The sequence below is a fragment of the Plecotus auritus genome (genome assembly GCF_963455305.1).
Source record: "Plecotus auritus genome assembly, chromosome: 3".
Classification (NCBI taxonomy): domain Eukaryota; kingdom Metazoa; phylum Chordata; class Mammalia; order Chiroptera; family Vespertilionidae; genus Plecotus; species Plecotus auritus.
The window spans coordinates 146,237,527-146,260,884 of NC_137772.1; the positions used below are offsets into that span (position 1 = coordinate 146,237,527).

Below are 23,358 nucleotides of genomic sequence, written 5' to 3' on the forward strand. Positions count from 1 at the left end.
AACCTTAGCCAGATTGGATCCCAACAGGGCATTCTCGGAGCCGTGAAAGGATCATTTGTACCAAACACATCTACTGGAAACGTATTAGTGATTAACAAATATTGCCAAACAGTAATTATGAGCAGATATATGCTCTTACAGGCAGAAATCCTATAATCTATCCATGAGTCCTAAATAATGTTGACATTCAGACTATTTATATGTCAGGTTGATTAAAACTCATAGGGAAACTGTATTTTCCTATCAAATGACCAGATATGGGGTTAGGATATACCTCCTTAAGCCAAAGTTGTTAACTTGAAACCTCAAAAACAAATATCTACTCCAAGCTCAACTGGGAATGAGCTGAAAACCTACAGGCACAACCAAAACATGGCGGGCCTCTGACCACAGGAGAAAACAGCCTCTTGCTTGAACAACTGCACGCACCACAGCAGAGTTCGGTGCTGGGAGGACTGTGGGGACTGCACAACTGGCATGCAGGAAGTATCTCAAAATCGTTGAAAATGTTAACAGCAGAAGAGATTTTAAAATTCCATTGCATTGCTTCCAAATAACAGAATTTCAAGAGCAAAAGTAATTTCAATTATATCCTTGTGACTGGAGAAAAGAAAAATGCACAATCCATAGATTCATATGACATCATTCACATGCTTGTTTTCATTATGCAAGACCAGAAACTTATTTCTACTTTAAATTTACTTTCAAGCATCATATGAATGTGGACAACATCAGTCATTCACTATTAATCTCTAGAACGAATATAACTTGATGCCATCCTTGGAAAATATTCAGATTATTCCAAAACACTGTAAGTAGAGATATGAGGTCTCTACACCATTAATGCAAACCACAAAAGCTTATTGTAAAACTCAAAGAAAGTAAGCCAACTGATAAAGTACAACCAGATGATATCTTCAAAATTATTTCAAAACTTCTCATCTTTGCTGGTGGTCTCATGATATATAGTCTGAGAAATTTACTCTAGTTTCCCAAAGAACAAGAATAGAAGGAGAAAAAAAAGTGTTTATCACATTCCCTTATTTTTTAACTCCAAGTTGCAATACACAGAACCGCAAACATTGTAAGTATGTAAATTTCCTCTGCCGTCAGCCCCAAACATTGTAAGACTGTAAGTTTCCCCTGCCACCCAGGCAAATACTGCACTTAAGAAAAAAAGTGCACTGATACCTCAGTAATCCGTCCTTGTCAAAACCTGCCTCTCTGCTGTTGTATTGCATATCTAGTCCAGTTTTTCTTTCTACATTCGTAGAGAGAAAGTTTTCCTAATTACAATATGCCTACACAACTTCAAAAAAGTTATTAATGTTATCCTATCTAATAAAAGAGTAATATGCAAATTGACCACACCTGCGCCACACCCAAAAGCCACACCCACCAGCCAATCAGAAGGGAATATGCAAATAAACCCAACCAAGATGGCTGCAGCCACAGAGAGCAGGAGGGAGGCTTGGGTTTCCCTGGCAATGGAGGAAGCCAAGCTTTCTGCCTGCCCTTGCCAGCCCAGGCCTCCACTCAAGGCTACAAAATTTGAATTATAGAAGATAAATAAAGCCCAACAGAAATGGTGGCAGCCACAGAGCTGGAGAGAGCAGGAGGCTAGGGTTGCCTGCGGCAATGGAGGAAGCCAAGCTTCTGCAGCCCTGGCCTGCTTTGGCCTCCACTTAAGGCTACAAAGTTTCAATTGTAGAAGATAAATAAATCCCAGATCCCAGGGTCTCTGCTTGGGTCACCAGGGGGCGTGGCCGGCCTGCAAACCACCACAGGCCCCTTGCCCAGGCCGCCCCACCCCCCAACAGAACCCCCACCCTGACCCAGGACAACCTTCAGGGCAAACCAGCTGGCCCCCACCCATGCACCAGGCCTCTATCCTATCTAATAAAAGAGTAATATGCAGATTGACCATCATTCCAAAACACAAGATGGCTCCCCCCATGTTGTCAAAGATCCTGCCCCCATGTGGACACAAGATGGCCACCACAAGATGGCCAGCAGGGGAGGGCAGCTGGGAGGAACCAGGCCTGCAAGGGAGGGCAGTTGTGGGCGATCAGGCCAGCAGCAGAGAGCAGTTAGGGGTGACCCGGCCGGCAGAGGAGGGAAGTTAGGGGTGACTGGGTCTGTAGGGAAGGGCAGTTGGGGGGACCCAGGCCTGCAGGGGAGAGCAGTTGCGGGGTACCAGGCCTGCAGGGGAGGGCAGTTAGGGGTGACTAGGCCTGCAGGGGAAGGCAGTTAGGGGCAAACAGGCTGGCAGGGGAGCAGTTAGGCATCAATCAGGCTGGCAGGGGAGTGATTAGGGGGTGATGAGGCTGGCAGGCAGAAGCGATTAGGGGCAATCAGGAAGGCAAGCAGGCAAGCAGTTGGGAGCCAGCAGTCTTGGATTGTGAGAGGGATGTCCAACTGCCCGTTTAGGGGATCGGGCCTAAACGGGCAGTCGGACATCCCTCTAGGGGTCCCAGATTGGAGAGGGTGCAGGATGGGCTGAGGGACACCCCCCCCCGTGCACGAATTTTGTGCACCTGGCCTCTAGTTTTAATTTAATATCCCATGGTATCTTGCATGAAGGAATCAAATTAAGCTGTTTAAAATGAATGAATGCTCAGAGTAGCAGCTAGTATTATTGGGGATTAGAATCCTAAATAGAAGACACAATAAAGTTTCTAATATAGTTCTGCCCTCAAGAAGATTTGTTTGTTCTTTTAAATTTCTTTCTGTCTACTGTTTGATCAAACCAGATTGTCCTTTCTGACTTGGAAAACAATATTATCATTTTTTAACTCAAAACTTTTAATGTTTGATCCTCACTTCATTTTTTAGTAAGCACATAGTATGCATGTTATCTAAACCCCCCCGGTTGGTAATATTTTTAAATTAAAAATAAATTTAGCCCTAACCGGTTTGGCTCAGTGGATAGAGCGTCGGCCTGCGGACTCAAGGGTCCCAGGTTCGATTCCGGTCAAGGGCATGTACCTTGGTTGCGGGCACATCCCCAGTAGGAGGTGTGCAGGAGGCAGCTGATCGATGTTTCTCTCTCATCGATGTTTCTGGCTCTCTATCCCTCTCCCTTTCTCTCTGTAAAAAATCAATAAAATATATTTTAAAAAATAAATAAATAAATAAATAAATTTAACACTATTATTCAAAGCTAAAGATATTTTCAACATCCATATGCATAACAGTGGGTCTCACACTTTGTATTAGTCATCTTTTTATATAAAGTTATATATAGTCCTCTACAGCCAACCATTTTTCAATAATTATATGACTTGAAACATATCATATTTTTCTGTGATCTCTGAACTTAACTGAAATGTTGTCTTCTTTTAAATCCACTATCAATCATAATAGGTATGTATGCATACTAAAGATAAAACTAAAAATATACTACATGTCTTTTTGAAAATCTGCTACATCTGTAAAATTATCTGAAATCTTATATTACAGTAGGAAATCAACATATTTTCTTTTCCCCTTCTGTGTTTTATAAGGTCAAACACCTGTCATTTTATTTTGCATGAGATAGTGCTGTAATATACTTTATAGCTTACTCTAGCAGCTTAGCTCTCTTTTGAAGAATTAAAAATGTTTAAAGTATCTGCTATGATCTTAAACATACAACTCTATTCTCAAATATAACTTCTAACATAGCTAACCATCCCTGAATAGATGCCAGATTTGAAGATATTTCTTAGGTTTCCCTTTCTGGTGGCATAGTAGAACTCAATGTTCAGAGAGTCCCTCCTTGTGGAGAACACATAAAAATGCTGGATAAACAATAAAAATATCTGTTAGTCAATGAATTGAGAAAAAAAAAGTAAACATCCCCAAGTCTAGAAACTGCATGAAAGCAGGAATCTGGAAGGATGAACAAGCACTGAGGATGGCATCCACCCTGCACGTATATGATGAACGCTCTGCTGAACCAGGACTTCGCCTTTCCATAGACTTGACTTCAAATAGTAGGTTGGGACGCAGAAACCACATAAACGCTAGACCTCCAAAGGAAACAGCCTGAGAGGATGAACTAAAAACAAACAAAAGGAGAAGGTGGATATATTGTCTGCTCAACATATTTGAACAAACAGAAAAAAAGAAAAAAAATTCCCTGGAAATTCCTTTACATAAATCACCTTCACAAAATCTGAGGCAATACAACACCTGTCATCCAAAGAGTCTCAAATCAAAAATATGTTTTAACTAAACTGAGGCAGATATATGGGGGGGAAAAAGATACTCAGAACATTATTTATATAGCTTTGTGTAAACACATTTGAAACTGTAGTTGAACTAAACAAAATCCGGGGGGGGGGGGGAGAGGTGGAAATGTTTAGCAAAATTGATCCAAAAGTTAACCAGAATGTTTCCAAAATCATAAAAGAAATTAAATCAATAGAAACATATATACCTTCTCATAAGCAAAATATCATGTATCATGCTTAGTCATTCTACCAAATGACTAAGTATACAGGTACATTCTACCAAATATGTATGGGAAATGGTAACTAATCTTTTATAAAATCTTTCAGGAAACAAAAAAAAGAGGTGATACTCTCAAACTGATTCTGTGATGTTAATTTATTCTAAAACCAGAAAATGACAGCACAATATTGGAACTGCCAACCTCACTCAGGACCATGGGGGAAAAACAAATTTAGAAGAATATAAAAATGAAAATACATCATAACTAATTTCTCCACCTATTCCAGGGATGCAAAGCAACTTCAACATTAGAAAATATGTTAATATAAATTATCAAATTAACAGATGGAGTGTAAAAATACATGTCATTATCAATACAAATTCAGAAAAAAAATTAAACTAGAAATAAATCTCTACGGATCAAATTTATCTACAGAAAATCTATAAAATGCACATAGTTAATAGTGAAATATTAAAAATTCTTTTTAAAATAAGAATGAGACAAAACCTGTTGTCATCTCTTCTGTTTAACATCATAATGAGGTTCTAACATAAAGTAAGAGAAATGAATTGAAAGAAAACTGAAATAAAAAAAGGTATGAGGGCAGGAATTCAAAAATAATGGTAATACTCAAGCTGCAAAATGGGTATTTGTTTTAGCAATATTCTTTAAATAGTACAAATATAAAGTGTATATGTGTACATGTATCTCAATGAACAATATGTTTCATAAATATTTAATAGAATGTTAGAAAATTTTAAGAATCAAACACAATAGCTAATATGGATATGGAATTAATTTAAATTTGTACTTTTTTAAAATTATATGCTAGTTTCAATTTCTTTAAAATATAACTGATAAATTTATTCAATCTAAGACAACTCTAATTTTAGATTTGAGAGTTTTTGAAAGCCTGTAAAGGTTCTAAAAGTTGGTTATAGATAACCTCAAAGAGATTATTATTGCCTGCTTCACTGACAATGCACCACCATAGGTCCATTTTAATTGAGTCTGTTGTGATCTGGTTTTGAGTTTTGTTTTTTTTGTTTTTACAACACAACCTACTCACAGTCATTAGAACTGGTAGAAAAGAAAAGAATTGTGTGCCACTCCATTCTTAGTGGCAAGAAAACCATACACTTTTGAACTTCTGTGAATACTCCATTTCAACTGAAAAATAATCACAGTTGATATCTTCAAGAATCAAATGTTTAAATGGAGCCTTAACAATTCAGCAAATTTACTTTTTAAACTATTTTAGTCTAGATTGAGTGAATGACACATTTTCATTTTATTCTTGTCAGCCCTGTTATTTTCTATTTCTTTTTTTAACTCAAAAGAAATGAAAAGAAGCAACACAGAATTTCTTTACTGTACAGAAGTCTGATTCAACTTTGTACTATTTCTCTCTCAACCAGCCTTTACTGGTGCTATTAGCTACCACATCTCCTACCACATCTCTGTTAAAAATGAAAATCTGTATCTTATAACTCTTTGATTAGGCCAGTCAGTTTTAACAATATACTATACCGATTCCCTTCCTGACTTAAATGCCAAGTTTTATTCATTATAAAAATCTGAACCTCTTTTGAAAAATGTTCATCTTACTTTAGAAGTAACATGACATTATCAACAAAATAAAATAATAAAATTTAGTACTTCATTTCAATGCTAGCTGGTTAATTGCAATTCACCGCAGAAGATATTCAATTAAAGGTAAACAAAAACTTAGACTGTAAAATCCACAATTAGTCAAGTTTCACATGACTTAGAGATTTAGATTTCACTTGAATTATGAGTTGTTTCCTGAATAAAATTATATTCCATCAACATACTTGTTTCTGGAAATCTGAAACGATGAGAAGTTGAAAAGGGAGTATCAATTTTACAGAAATCCAGGACGAAAGAAAAATTGTCTAATCTTGCATAACTGAAACAATTATTTGTGTCTCTCTTTTTTTTTAATCCAAATGGGCAATATTTGTTATTTGCATTAGGATGGGATGAATATAAAATGTTTGCATAATCACCTTTAGAATTTCAAATATGTGCATACATATTTTATGTCAAGCATTTCACATATTTACATCAAACACAGACATTAAAAGTAAACATTAGCTTCTTAATAAAATTTTCTTGGATTGACCCTGCTTAATTTTTCCTAATTATTTAAGATTTTTTTCCACACCATTAGAAATCATAGCTATATGTTCTTTAAAGCAAACTGATATAGAATTAATAACTAATTAATTATTAGTTATTTAATTAACTGTTCTAAAGAACTAGTTTGATTTTGAATCTTTCAAAATGTAAATGTCTTTTAGCATACCAGATATGCTACCTATATGCTATCATTCTCTTTTATGTTTATGTGCTCACTGATCTGTTTATCTATAATAACTTTGATAGCCTGTGCTTATGACCTTAATTAGTAAGAATGTCAGCAAGTCATTGGTTTCAGGGAAGATAAGCGAGGAGTTTGAGATGCTGGCAAATCACCCAGATGAAGAAGTTCCACACACATATGAGGTCATGGGGAAAATATCTTAGAAATTCAATGACCCATTTATTGACCCATGTTATTTACCAGATAGTGTTGTTAATTCTACAAAGAAAGGAAAATAAAGGCAATCTTTGGACAGAATCTTGATGAATCAATTTGAAGAGGAGGCAAAACTGCAGAAGAGAGAGCTGTGAAAATCGAAAAGATAGTGAAAATTGTGTAGTGTCTGAAAAGCCATTGAAGCAGAAACCAATTGTGCCAAATTCTATAGAGCCAAAGACACATGGGGATTTAGATGGCGGCAAGAAGAAAGGTGATCATACATTTAGCCACTTTGTAATGAATTTAAAAATGCTTTTTTCAAGCAAATATTAATCAATATGGTTTATAAAATGTTAGTTTAAACAGAAAAAAAACACCATTTAAATATTATGTGGCTTGCTCATTAAAGCAGTCATCAGAGAAAATTTCCTCTTTCCTAAGCACAAAAATGCAGAGAGTCATTGTGAAATCAGCAAACTACAGTAATCAATCATGTCTAGTATTTTCCTGACATTATCAACCACATAATGAGATGAGACTTGTGGTTTACATAGTCTAAATCAGCTATCATTTCTCCGCTATCCCAATTTAAACCATAAATTAGCGGCACAGTCACTAAGACAGGCTTTACCCATCGTCATTTGCATCCAATCAGTTAATGACTGGCAGCTGTCTATAGTACCGATTACTGAATGCAGCAGCTTCATGTATAATGCTTCGTGAGGCTTGAAATCATATTCAGTTAAAGCACGTGGTAGACTGAAGAACTCCAAAATTTGCAAAGGCTTTCAAAGGAAGGGGAAAAAAAAACTAACAATGAAATAACTATATTCTCAGACAACCTGAGGAAAGACTGGCTTTAAAGGGTTTCTAATCTTTTGCCAGGCTCAAATAACATAATAAAGTAAAAAAAAAAAAAATTGCCTTTAGGAAGATTACTGCCAGTCTCATAATTGTTAAGGAATGAACGCTAGACAGAATTATTATAAGCAGGTTCTAAATAGGAAAAAAAAAAAAAAAAAGAGAGAGAAGAAACCTGGATTTAAAGAGTTTTGCCTTATATCAGAAAGGAAGCATATGTCAGAGAGGCAGCCATGGAATCCACTCCCAATTCTATCCCTCCTGTAATGAAGCACGCCTCACTTCACAGGATAGCAACAGCCTAATATTTTACATGTTTGCCTTCTTTAGGCTTGTACACCTTATCTCTAAACAGATTATAAATCCTCTTTAAAGAGAAGGATGATGACTTTAACATTTGTTATTCAGTGTATTCATTACTGAATGCCTTTCTCTACCAGGCACTGTCCTAATTGCTACATACATGGTATTTTAAAAATGCAAAAATCTCTGCCTTCGTGTGTCTTACATTCTAGTGTATGCTGGTCATATATGCAGACAACAAACACATAAACATGGACGAGTAGTATGTCAAAGAGTAATAATAAGTATTATAAAAAAAAAGCATGGGAATAGGTAGGGAATGCTGGGAAAGGCAGGTAGTTGCAATTTTTAAATTGTTAGGAATTTAATTGGCTACCCTTTCCTAACAAGAAGTGCTTCCTAGGAAAGGGTAGCCAATTTTACATGCAGCAATCCTATCTAATAAAAGGGTAATATACAAATTAACCGTCACTCTGTCACAAAGATGGCGGTGCCCATAGCGGCCAGGGCAGGACACTGGCAATGTTGCCCTGGCGACGCGAGCCCAGCGTCCCATGCCCCGGCCGCACGGAGGGAAGGAGGGGCCTCTGGGGGCAACGCAAGCCCAGCATCTCGCGCCCCAGCCACACGGAGGGAGGGAGGGGCCTCTGGCCAGAGACCAGGGACGCTGGCGTCATTGCAGGCCAAGCTGAGGGACCCCCCCATCCCCATCCCCGTGCACGAATTTTGTGCACTGGGTCTCTAGTTTACTTATAATGCAACATTTAACCACAGTCCTCAAGATAGTGAGGGAGACTAAGGAGAGAATGTGTTCCCAGGGAACACATTCCAGGAAGAATCAATGACAGGTGCAAAAGCTCTGAGGCAGGCGCTCACGTGGCATATAGAAGGCACATGAAAGGGGCCAAGGACTGGATGGTAGAAGTACAGGGTCCAGTCCGGGATGGTGTGCTTTGACTGTAAGACAAATGGAGACTCAGTGGAAGAAAAGGCCATCAGTACCAGACTCTGACTTGGGTTTCAAAGGGATCACTAGGGCTGCTAGTTAAACACTGACTCTAAGGATGTAAAATGGAAGCAGGGGTTCAGGTCAGACATGTAAAGAGAGTGGAAGTCCTCACTCCCATCCTTACGCCAAGAAAAAGCTAAATGAATGAATGAATGAATGAATAGATAGATAGATAGATAGATAGATAGATAGATAGATAGATAGATAGATAAGCAAGCAAGCCAGCCAGCCAGCCAGCCAGCCAGCCAATGCCTTTTCTTGGAGGTATTAGTGAACTGAGGTCGTGGGGCAAGCCATGACCCTAAAATTTGGAGAGACGAGCAAATCCAGAGTCACAGCAGAAATGTGAAAACATGGAGTAGAAGCTGTGGGAGATGGAAATTGATGGGAACAATTAACTTGTAGTTGTGAGGAGTTGCTAGAGGCTGAATGTGGGAGTGAGAAACACATGGGGGCCACAGCAAACTTAGGGGCCTCTACACTTTTGTGAGTTTTGCCTTCAAGGACACCACCAGGTTCTCATGTAAAGAGCTGAGAAAGATGCCCTCCTGGCTCTGGAGGAGGCAGCATAAGAATAAGCCTTTTGAAATACAATAGTCCCCCCTTATCCACAGGATAAGTTCCAAGACCCCAGTGGATGCCTGCCCCCACGTATGATACCAATCCCTATACAGTCATGTGCACTAACAATAAGATAGATTGTGAGAAATGCATCGTTAGGCAATTTCATTTTGTGGGAAGATCACCGAGGTCACTTACACAAACCTAGACCATACTTTAATGTGACTGGCAGTGTAAGAGGTTTATTTACAGCAACAATACCGTCAGTTTACACCAGTTTACACCATCACCACTAACACATGAATAATGTCTTGCACTAGGACATGTGTTAATGACAGCTACTAACTCTCTAGCAATAGGAAGGTTTCAGCCAAGATATAATCTTTTAAGATCACTGGTCTATATGTAGTCTGTCATTTAGAGAAAGCTCATAGACTACACATACTATGTTTTTTCCTATACGTACATATCTATGATAAAGTTTAATTTATAAATTAGGCACAGTAAGAGATTAAAACAATAACTAATAATAAAATAGAACAATTATAACAGTGTCTTACAATAAAAATTGTGAGCATGGGGTCTTTCTCTCTCTCCTTATTGGCAGGAATCCAGAGAAAAGCCCACGCAGACACGGGGAGAACTTGCAAATTCCACAGACAGTGGCACAGTGGGGAACTGATTTTTTTTTTTTTCTCATCAACATTATAACCAAATGCCATTACTCAAGGACATGCTGGTAAGCATGGATACAGTGGACAAAGGAATGACTCACATTCCAGGCAGCTTGGAGCAGGAGGCATGAGATTCCATCACACTACTTGGAATGGCAAGCAATTTAAAACAAGAATTGTTTATTTCTGGAGTTTTCTACATCATATTCTCAGATCAAGAGGTGAACCATGAGTAACTGAAAGCATGTAAAGCAAAGCCTAGGATAAGGAGGGACTACTGTAGGCCCTTATCTTTCTCCACAACAAAGGTCTATTCTTCAGGGGAAAGACCTTGCCGAATGGCATTCCTCACAGTCCAGACACTTCTAGCCTTCCTCTCTCAACTGGAGGGGGAGATAGAGAAAACTAATAAACATGCAGCAAGGTCAGAGTCCGGAGACACAAAAACTTAACTATGAAACAATACAACACTCCCCTCCCTTTACCAACATTATCAACAGGCCTCCAGTATAAGAACAGGGGATTACAGCAAAAAGAGATGCAAAACACAGACTCAGTTCTTAGAGAAGCCCAAAGACAACAGGAGAGACAACAGCAAGGACACCAGGTAAACTTGATGCCTCTGGTAACAGCCCAACTCCTAGCCAGACTAAAATTAGACCTCACACTAAGCCCATTTACCTCAGTTCCTATTACCCATACATCGGCTCATTTTTAATAAAACATCCCACAGCATACTAAAGACAAGAAAATAGAGGCAGGGAGATCAGGTCACACACTTTAAGTGATAATCCGATAAAAGATGAAGTTGGCGTGGCCCATGGTAGCAGTGGAAGTGGTAAAAAGTGGTCAAGCTCTGGAGGTATTCTGAAGACAGCAGAGATGAATTGCTAATGAAATGGAGGTAGGATGTGAAAGACAAAGTGGAGGTAGGGATGACTCCAAAGTGTGGACCAGTGCTGCAGGGAAAATGGAGCTGCCATCAACTGAGATAGTAAAGGCTTTGAGTAAAACAGTTGGCTGGAGTACGGGTTCAGGAATTCAGAATTTTTGAGGGGGTGGTTAATCCTCACCTGAGGATATTTTTCCATTGATTTTTAGAGATAGTGGAAGGAAGGGAGAGAGGCAGAGAGAGAAACATTGATGTGAGAGAGACACATCTATTGATTGCTTCCTGCATTCCCTTACCAGGGCTGGGGATCCAGCTTGCAACCGAGGTACGTGCCCTTGACCGGAATCGAACCTGGGACCCTTCTTCACACAGGCCGACACTCTATCCACTGAACCAAACCAGCTAGGGCAGGAATTCAATTTTTAATGTCTCAAATGATCTAATAAATACTGGTCAGTTGTATATTCATTTAACTAATAGTATTTGGAGTGCTTAATACTATAACAAAAAGGCATAAAAATATATTGGAAATCAAGAAAATGCTTAATAATTATTTTACCAAGTAAATGGATAAATGAACAAATGATCAAATATGTTAACCATGTCACCAAAATAACTTCACCAGAATCATAATCATCACTGTCAACAGTAATAACAGGTAAAGCTAGAAAACATCTAGGAGTTTACAAAATGCTTCAGCCAAGTCCAGGACGGAGCCTGTTACAGACACTCCTGCCCCTCCTTTTCCTTCAGAGCAAGAAACTGTGCCTGGGTACCTGCCTTCCCAGAATAGATACCATTCCCCACCCCTCTCTGCAGTAGGTGTGGCCAATAGTCTGTGAGCAAAGATGGGGTGTACAATCTCTGAGGTATGCTCTTAAAGAGAAAGGGTATACCCCCCATTTGCCCTTTCTCTCCCTCTTCCTGTTAGCTGAAGTGCTGAAGTGACAATGAGCCATTTTGGACCACATGGACAGGGTGACACTACTGAGATGGCAAGGGAACAAAAGAGAAGGGGCTGGGATCCTGAAAACCCATGGCGCCATCTTATCAGCGCTGGGCTGCACTTACTTAGGTTGTTACATGAAAGAATAAGGCTTCTATCTTACTCAGGCCACTGTTTTCATGGCTCTTTGTTACAGGAACTGAAAACTTAACCAATAAATGTAATAAACCCTCAGAACAATCCTGGGATGCAAATAATGTGCTGATATTTTTCTTATAATTCCTTATTATGTATCTGTTTTAAACAGCAGGAAAATAAACAGGCAGCACAGCCTTGTTTTATATATTTATATCTACCAGTGAGGAAAAATGAACTGAAAAGTATTCTGTGAGAACTGATTGCAACAATTTTTACAGAAAGATTTAGGTTCAGGAATCCAATAAACTATAGTACTCACTACCTACAAAAGCTACAGGGTGAAGATTTTTCCATGAGAATATGCTATGCACTGATTTCACTCAGATGTGGAATCTAATAAACAAAATGAACTAATAAGCAAAACAGAGACAGACTCATAGACAGAGATCAGGCACACAGCTATAGGGGTGGAGTTGGTGGGGGTGGAGGGATTGAGCAAAAAAAAAGAGAAATAATAGAAAAAACAAAGTTTCTAGTCCCCTTAAACAGTATAAGTACCAACAATTAGTTCCTTGGCTTCCAGACATGTATGGTTGCTTATTCACAGTAGGGGGCTTGCAGGAGGCAGTGATCAATGATTCTCTCTCATCATTGATGTTTCTCTCTCTTCCTCTCCCTTTCTCTTTGAAATCCATATTATATATATATATATATATATATATATATATATATATATGTATATATATATATATATATATATATATATAATTTTTAATGCAAAATACCTAACTATTTAGTCAGGGGCACTGACCTCTTTTTACTCAGACTGTCAAATAAAAAAATGACAACAGCCAACACAATAGCCATCTGATATGAATGAATCAAACATATACCTTTTTTTTTGTCAGATCAGACAAAAGGGTATTTTTTGTTGTGTCACAAAATTTTAGCAATTAATTTATGTGTGCCATGACATGAACAAGTTGAAAATAACTGGTCTAGATAATTGTGTATATATCCTGATATACATCAACAGGGCACTCCATACAATTGGAATGGTTTTGTACTTTCAGTATTTAAATACTGGTACAGAATTGTGTTAGGAAAAGTAGAAGACCAGTTCAAATGCAAGCAAACATACTTTAAAGGATACATAGCTAAAGAATGGATTATGAAGAACTTGAGTATTTGGCACTATTACTATATTTCTGCACTTAAAATGTAAACTTATTTTCATTCAATTGTTTTCAAGCTTCTATAACCATTTAATTGCCTAAACCAGAGAAATCCTTTGTAACAGCTTTTGACTATTCATTTATAGATCCTGAGATTTTCTAAAATAACTTCCTAAATCAAAAGCAATTAAAAAAATATAACCAATCTTCTCATGGTACAGTGAAAAGTTTATTTCCCCAAGTGACTTAAGAACTCAAATAAAAATGTGCTCACTACTTGGCAGCACCCCAGTTATTTGGCCTCTGCAAAGCTAAGGTGACTCACGCTTGCATGCGTAAGCACTGACACCTAGAGACACAGTTCCAAGGTTCAGAGGTAGACTTACCTCCAAATCTGCTAAATATGTCAATGTCATTCTTGTGGTGTTTACTCAGGTGATGCTTACAAAACAGAAGAGCTCAAGTATACTTAATTGTTTTAACCTGACTTTTATTACATGCTGAAAGAGGTGATGTCCATCAGTATTTTAAAATGTGGAAACCATGCATTTTTCTAAAATCTTATGGTAATCGATATTTTTACATAACAAGAGTTCTAATTCCTCTGGACAAATGTAGCCAAGGACATTGAAAATACTTCTCTATTCCAAATATGGAACACTGATATGTCTCTAAATTGTCCTGCTCATCTCTTAAAAGATAAAAAGAAAAAAGATATGGGCATTGCATAACAGGACCTCTTCATCCTTAATACTGTGTTTTAAGGCAAGAAGCATAGATACAAAAAGGCAGAAAGAGTAAACTGTCTAGGTAAAAGCATAAAATAAAGTATTACCTTTAGCTGGGTTTACTTTTATCCCTGACCTATACAGCATTTCCTCATTCTGCCAGTCTCCATTCCTGATTGCAGTCTTGAGTCCATAGAAAACAATTAATGTAGCTGTAGCATAAAAAATCAAGCTCTTGAGAAACCGCTTTTGGACTTTGACATAAAGGGCTCTGGCACCCACTGTAATGAGAAGGCAGAAGCCCATACTAGGAATATACAATACTCGCTCTGCAATTACAAAGCCGACATAGAAAAACAGGTTCGTGGCAGGAACAAAGGGTATTATTAACAAAGATAAAGACAGAACAACAATGTTCTCTGTAGAAGGAAGCTGTGTTGTCTGTGGTACATTATTTTTAATGCCATTTTCTACTTTGGATGCAAAGCTGGGCTTAATCTCTGAGTTCCGGTACTCCACATCTGAATGGCAGCTATGTCCATTTGCATTCTGCTTGCCATTTGTTACGAATTTCCCATAGCATTCTCTTTCCACGCTTGGGCTCTTTAAACCACAGTAGGCAAGGAGGAGGAGTCCAATATAAAAGGCCACAGTGTGTAGGTTTCTCCAATCACAAATTGTTTTGAGCAGAGGCACGGCATCCATTGACCAATCAAAACTGAGGGTATCAGGGCAGAGTAACAGCCAGAGGTTCTTGGTTGGCAAGTAGAAGAAGGTGAGTGTGCGAGCCAGGAGACTATCAGAATCAGCAGCTGGGTTGTCAGAGTTGGAAAAGCTTGGTGGTTTGTTTCCCATCCAGTATAAACGGGCCCCCAAAAGGGAAGTCCCCCAGAGAGTTAACAAACTAATGCTGAGGAAAAGAGACAAATTCTTCCCCTGAAACCAAAAGAGAGGGAGGGAAAAATTAAGATGATCATCAATACAGCATGGTGACACTTCACTTAACAGTTAGAGATGAAATACATTTTTAAATGGACAGTAAACACAGCATTATGTCTTAAATATATGACTTCATCCACCTTTTTAAACATGTTTAGGAAAATTTTAACCTAAAAAATTGACTGTGGAATCCTACTTTGTATATAACTTTTGGTGAGTAGTTTTTCTTCTCATTCCTTTTCTAAAATACCAATAACCAAAGATTCAATTTCTTGACCTCTACAAAATGAGTTGTATGTATTTCCTTCTTGGAATTAGCATCAGGTCAAAATAAGACAACAAATGTGAAAATACTTAGCATTCTTAGTAGGCATCTAATAACCGAGTTCTTTCATTTTACAATTTAGATTCTGGGGAAAAACAAAGAACAGTCATGATAATATATATATATATATATATGGAGAATAGGATTCTGCTCAGCTCGAAAGTAGGGATAGCATTTAGCCATGTCTATGCCAGTCCTGATTTCATTGTCTTGAATATCCTTACAGAATTTATAAACCAGACTTTCTTTCACCTGTACCCCAGGCTGCCACTGGCATCAATGACATCAACCATTTAATAACACTCCTCAGGAATGTGAAGTTTTTCACGTTGAAGACAACTTTTTAAGAATACAATGACTTTACAACAAACTTATTTTATAAGAAAGAAAATTGTGAGATGAAGGCAAAAGGCCATCCTTGTTACTGAGAATACTGTGGCAAACTCTTCCAATCTCAGTAAGAATTTAGTGAACTCAAACAATCTAAGTCCTGAGAATGAAGAAAATATTTGCAAATAATACATTAATATTTAAAATATATACATAATTCATACAACTCAATAAAAAAAAAAACAAATACAATTACAAAATGGTCAGAGGATCTGAATAGACATTTTTCCAAAAAAAGATATAACAGATGGCCAATAGGTACATGAAAAGATGCTCAACATCACTAATCATCAGAGAAATGCAAATCAAAACCACAACCAGATATTACCCCACACATTTCACAATGGCTATTATCAAAAAGATAAGAAATAACAAGTGTTGATGAGGATGTGGAGAAAGGGGAAACAGTTGGTGGGAATATAAATTGGTGCACCCACTATGGAAAATAAGCATGGAAATGCCTCATTAAAATAGAATTACCATCTGATCCAGCAATTCCACTTCTGGTTATTTATCTGAAGAAACTGAAATTACTATCTCAAAAAGATACCTGCATCCCCATGTTTACTGCAGCATTATTTATAGCAGCCAAAACATGAAAGCATCCCAAGTGTATATCGATAGATGAATGAATAAAGAAAATGTGATATAGATATCTATATATACCTCAAATGGAATATTACCCAGCTATAAAAAGAAGGAAACTCTGCCATTTGCCACAATATGAATATACTTTCAGGGCATCATGCTAAGAGAAATCAGTCAGAGGAAGAAAAATACTATATTACCTCACAGGCAGAATCTAAAAAAAAAACACCCACAAACTCACATATTCAGAGAACAAATTGATGGGTGGCAGAGATGGGGGGGGGATATAAAGGGGTAAATGGCAAAGGTGGTCAAAAGGTATAAGTCCCAGTTATCTATATATATATAAAAGGCTAAGTGACCATAGCATCCGAAACAACCGAACGGACGACCGAACAGGCTGCATGGGGCTACCAGGCCCGCAGGGGCGGCAGTTGGGGGCAACCAGGCTGGTGGGGGGGGGGGGGCGGAGGGGGCAGTGAGGGGCGACCAGGCCGGCAGAGGGGGGCAGTTGGGGGTGACCAGGCCGGTGGGGGGGCATTAAGGGAGACCAGGCCGGTGGGGTGGGGGCAGTTGGGGGTGCCAGGCCAGCAGGGGGGAGCAGTTAGGTGCAGTCAGGCAGGGTGCTGGTCTCCCTTAATGCCCCCCCACCGGCCTGGTCACCCCCAACTTCCCCCCTCTGCCGGCCTGGTCGCCCCTCACTGCCCCCTCCGTCCCCCCCCACCAGCCTGGTCGCCCCCAACTGCCCCCCAGCGGGCCTGGTAGCCCCATGCAGCCTGCTGCTCGGTCGTTTGGTCACTCCTCACTAACCCCCCTGCCAGCCAGTGGTCCTGGATTGTGAGAGAGATGTCTGACTGCCGGTTTTGGCCCGATCCCTGGTATTGGACATCCCCCGAGGGGTCCCAGATTGGAGAGGGTGCAGGCTGGGCTAAGGGGACGCCCCATGCATGAATTTCATGTACCAGGCCTCTAGTAAGATAAATAAGTCTGAGGATGTAATGTATAGGGTGGTGATTACAGTTAACAATACTGTATTATTGTATATTTGACAGTTGATAATAGAGCAGACCTTAAAATTTCGCATCACAATAAAAAAAATTTATAACTATGTGTTACAAAACTTACTGTGGTAATCATTTCACAATATATACATATATCAAATTATTATTTTGTATACCTAAAACTAATATAATGTCTGTCAATTATATCTCAATTAAAAAACAGTCCACAAAGAGCAATATATCTTGAGCATGCACAACTTCCATTATAACCATCTCTATATTATAAGCAACTGCTACTACACTGTCCTTCCCAGACTCTTCTCATTCACCTCTCTCAGTGCTGGAAGCCACATAACTGGTCCTAGACCATCTGTTCTATCTCCACTCTGAACCTAATGATCTCAGCAAGATTCATGATTTTAAAATTATTAGTATTTCCTAATAACTCCACCTGCATCTCCCTTCACCTACATAGTCCTTTATTCAATTGTATTTTGATCACATACCCTTAGGTACCTCAACTCTAAATGCCCAATATACAACTTTCCTTCCTACCTTCTCCACTGAAACAGTTCCTCTCCAGTCATTACATCTGAGATAATGGTAATACTATGTAAGCAGTGTCTTCTTCACAACCTCTCTCCTTCCCTCCACATTCCATGCATTACACCAAGTCCTCTCACTTTCACTTCAAAATATATCCTGATGTGTCCATTTCCCTCCATTTCTTCTGTCATCACTCTAGTTCAAAATGCAAAGACTTGGATTGTCAGAATAGACTCCTCTTAACTGGTAATCTAACCCTTTCCAACACAGATAATAGTGTTCCCAAATTTTAAAATCATTAATGGGAGCTTATTATAAGATCTTAGAAGTTTTTATCTCTAGAAAACAAAAAGTTTAGTTCATTGAGCAGTTTTCTTAATGGTATGTCCACTTTTATATTTCAAAATTATTTTGAACAGTATTTTAGATATTTAAAGAGGGGTAATTCTGGGTATAAAAGACAAAAAGTAAAGGAAGAGGAGGTTAGAAGTTAAAAATTCAGAATAAGAAAAATTAGAAACAACAAATAAATGGAAATTTTAAGATGTGGGATTGTTGGTTAATATCAAATCACAATAATGCTAAATTCATAGAATTAACTGTCTCAGTGTTTTAAAAACTTCTTTGGTGGTCCTGGCTGGTTTGGATCAGTGGATAGAGCATCCCCCTGCAGACTGAAGGGTCCCGGGATCTATTCTAGCCGGGGGCACATGCCTGGGTTGCAGGCTTGATCCCCAGTAGGGGACATGCAGGAGGCAGCCAATCAATGATTCTCATCATTGATGTTTCTCTCTCTCTCCCTCTCCCATCCTTTCTGAAATCAATAAACATATTTAAATAAAAATAAAAACTTCTGTGGCAGACCTCTGCTCAAAATTAACTTTTGTAATGCTATTTGGAATTTTTAATGGCAGGGGAATAATATGTTCAGTCATCACCAATCTTTAAATTTCAGGTCTCTGCTAGAAAAATGAAATGATTCAAAGCCTCTTTATCATCTAAAAGTAAGTTTTGCAACCCATTATCTGCCTCTTCTGAAATTCTGCACAGCAAAAAGCTTAAAATTTCTGGATTATAGGAGAAAAATTAAACCACGCAAAACCAAATGTTAAAAGTTGTAAATAACTTGATGGATCAAGGACATAATTGAGTAGACTTAGATTATAAAAAGGAGAAACATATCATTTGGCAAAAGTAAATGAGAAAAGATATCATGAATAAAGAAGACTGAACTTGAAAATAATTCAGTTTTGAATTTGCACCAAAAATCCATTTTCAAAGTGTATCTGAAGACCATGCTATTATAATGTCTTCTGGTGAGACTACGTGGAGAAGAGGAAAGGAAGAACAGCTGCAATCAAGCAAGAAGTAAAGCAAAGCAGCAAGAGAACCACTCACTGAGGGAGGGAAGAACAGTCAGTTTCTTTGCTAGTCGTGAAACTCCAGGATAACTTGGCTTTAAGAATTACATAATTCTATTTTGTTCCTAAAGACAGAAATGGCATAATAAGGCAAAACTAACTTATTCATTAATATGTAATAAAAGCATCTTTAATACTTCATTAAATTGTAATAAACTATCATCAAAATAAGACATTGAGATTTAAGATGTGATAAAAATGACTCCAGTATTTGTGATGATGGAAGAATTTTTAAATACAATAAACTACAATATAAAATATGAGTAATGAAAACTATTCTATGGTAAATTTATGTAAGTCTAAATGCTGGGAAAATAGTAATCTATAATAACAAAAGTATAATATGCAAATCGATCTAATGGCCAAACAACGGAATGACTGTCCCAATGACCTTCCGGACGAAGCCGGAGCTGCAAGGGCCAAGGCAGCTGGGGCTGCGAGGGCCGAGGCATCCAGGGCTGTGAGAGCCTACTCTTGCATGAATTTCATGCTTCGGGCCTCAAGTATAAACGTAAAAACCATAAGTAAAACTAAAATTATAGCATTAGTTTATGTAGGATTTATATACCAAAACAGTTCATTCTAACTTAATGGTGAAGTCAGTAAGGGCCAAATAAATGAAAAATTAAAGAAAAACTGAACTAACAGATAAAAGAAAATCGATATGAAAATGTTCACAGTGAGCTTCTCAGACTTTGTGATTGGCTACTATATTTTAAGTATCAGACTAAACTTGAAATCACAGCTTTCAAGTCTCTTTAATGTTTTCTAATAGAATTCTGGTGAAATCTGTCAGTTATAAAAATGGGATTCTGATGAAACCAAATTTCTCTTGTATAAACTTATGGCCTTAAAAATAAGGTAAAAGAAAAAAAGCATGGAAAAGGTTTTATTTATTCATTTAGCTCCTGTGCTCTGATTTATAAATTAAATCAAATTAACAAATTGTTATTGAGCAATAGCTATGAGTCAAGTAACCATACATTTAGCATCTCTTTGCTCTTGGCTGGTGTATGAAATTGATTCAGCACAGGTATTTCTCAGATAAGGCATCTGAGTTCTGAGTTGCCACCCCAGACTTGAAAGAGAAAACTGGTGAAAATTCACACAGAGAAGATGGGACTTCAAAGTCAGGGAAATTTAAACATCCTATCTAATAAAGAGGTAATATGCTAATTAACCATCACTCCATCACAAAGATGGTTGTACCCACAGCTGAGGCAAAGTTCCCATAAGGAGCCTTAATGAGCAATCAGCAGGGACCTGAGGCTATGCCCTTCCCCCCTCCCAGACCCAGCAGGGCTTAACGGGGGACCTCAAGGTGCACCCCCAGTGCTGGGTTGGGGGACCTCAGGCCACGCCCCCTGCCCAGCAGGGCTTGACAGGGGACCTGAGGCTGTTCCCCCCTGCCAGTGGGGCTTGACAGGGGATATTATACTGTGCCCCACGCCCCATCTGGGCCGGGGGACTGGAGGCTGTGCCCCCCCGCCTGGCGGAGCTTGACAAGGGACCTCAAGGCATGCCCCCCGTCCTGGTCTGGGCTGGGGGACCTCAGGCCACGCCCCCGTCCTGGCGCCAGGCCAGGGGACCTGAGGCTATGTCCCCTGCCCGATGGGGCTTGACAAGGGTAGGACTGGTCAGGTCTGGATCTAGCCCAATGGGGGGGTGCGTGGCCGGGTCTGGATCTCACGCGATTTTGAGGCGCATGTGGGTGGGGGGGACTTGACTCTGGGTCCCGTGGTGTGTCCCAGACTCTGACAGGAGGAAAGTTTTCATATACATTTTACTAATTTCCTTTCATCTCTGACACTTCTATTATAGAGAAAGGGCAAATAGCAATATTAAATTATTTCCCCTAATTAATCCCCTTTTAATGTGCACAAATTTCGTGCACCCGGCCACTAGTCTGAGTATAACCGTTGGTTGAGAGCATTAGAAAATGATTACAGTGTAATAGGGAAAGCATAATCAGTTCATTCAACATTTCATTAAGGCTGCTGCATGCCAGGCACTCTAGAATGCACTGATATCCACCCGTAAGGAGAGAGACGAGACCTTGTGTTCTTGGAGCTTCATATATCCTACTAGAGGCCCAATGGCACAAAGATTCATGCAAGAATGGGCCATCCTTCCCCTGGCTGCCGGCACCGCCTTCGCTCTGGCCAGAGCTGCCTTTCCGCCTTCCCACGCTGCCCAGAGGCTTGGAGCGGCTGGGGTGGTGCAGAACGCCTGCATCGTCGCCATGCTCGCCCCGGCCGCTCGGCGCCTGGTATTAACCTGCCATCTTTGTTAGGTTAATTTGCATACTTACTCCTGATTGGCTGGTAGGTGTCACGAAGGTACAGTCAATTTGCATCTTTCTCTTTTATTAGTGTACATTCCAGAAAAACACATCATGAGGAAAAGAACCATAGGGACTTAAAGGACAATTTTCAGACCTATAGGATCATCCATATTAATTGTGAGCTTTTAAAAATACCAGTGCCTTGGTCTAACTAAATTCTCCATAGGGGATTGATTCTAATGCAGTTGAAGTTAAGAATCATTGCATATTCGTACAAGCCTAATTTTTAGTGATACTAAAAATACGGTTGGCCTATGGATTTCATTTCACAAAGTTTTAAAGCTTATCTTCCTCAATCTAAATGAATAAACCATAATGAAACATAACGTTTTCTCTCAAGCTCAGGGCTAAATTGAATTCTTAGTATAATAAGGGAGTGGTGAGCATCATGAAGGTCAGGCAACAAAGGAACTGAGATCATTGTAATAAGTAGAACTCAAGGTTGAAATATTTGTGTTGTTGCACTATACAGAAGACAGAGGATTTGTTCCCGGGGGGAAAAATAGTCTTCTAAATATGAATCACAAAAAGCACATAATCCAATAGAAAAAAATTTTAAATATAGAGAGGAAATTAAGGAAAAGGCAAAAACATTTGAAAAAATGTTCAATTTCATTCATCAATAAAAATTAAAATCAAACTGAAAAAAATATATTTCACATGAATCTAAGTGGGGGGAAAAAGAGAAATGGAAAAAATTGAATATAAAAGTCACTGAGTGACTTTTGGGTAAATATAAATTGTATAGTTTTGGTGAGAAAATTGGAATTATTTAGAAAAATTAATACTTTGCATCCCCTATTATTTGATAATCTGGACTTAGTTACCTATTCTCTGAAAAGAAAATCTTTCTTAGATCTAAATATAAGGACATCTAATTCATCACTGTTTATAAATGCAAAAATAAGAAAATAGCTAAAAATTTCAATAAAGCAATATGAAAATAAACCATTGTACATCCATATCTTTTGACTATATAACGCAATTGAGAGGAAAAAGATATTTTTTTTACAAAATATCATAAATAAATACAAATAGACATAAACTGGCTTTATAAAAATCAAATTTTTCTAAATGTTTAAATATGCTTTTCATCTTTTTAAAAGTTCTTTAACATAAAAAGGGAAATCAGCACTAACCTCCATTTTGTTGAAAAGAAAACAAAAACTATATCTTTCTTTTTTTTAAATTACATTTTATTCGGGTGGCATTAGTCAACATGCACATATAGGTTTCATGTGTGAATTTCTAAGTTACAATATTTTAGAGGAATTTTTCTGGAACTGTCAGAAACAGAAAATCATAGGACGGAAATCAGCTAAGAATATAATGTTCATGGTTCACAATTTTATTTCTAGTCTCTGAGTACACTAAAGAAATTAAAAAAAAACCCTACTTATTAATCAGCTAATAATGTGACATTTATCATAAAACATCAAAATCTTTCCCACACATCACCTGAAAGATGAAGTCAAGGCTGATGAGAAGACCCTGCCATATTAATTAGTGGTGATGCCTTTTAAGGAGCCCTGTA

The 23,358-nt window shown here is 38.4% G+C and overlaps 1 protein-coding gene across 3 annotated transcripts in view; it reads right to left on the reverse strand.

The window, feature by feature from the left end:
- Positions 1–23,358, reverse strand: part of TMTC2 (transmembrane O-mannosyltransferase targeting cadherins 2) — a 450,431-nt gene that overhangs the window by 222,572 nt on the left and 204,501 nt on the right. For all 3 annotated transcript variants that reach the window (XM_080660474.1, XM_080660476.1, XM_080660475.1), the window contains one exon: positions 14,378–15,206. In XM_080660474.1, coding sequence (XP_080516600.1) covers positions 14,378–15,206 — 829 coding nt within the window. The remainder of the gene's footprint in view (positions 1–14,377; positions 15,207–23,358) is intronic.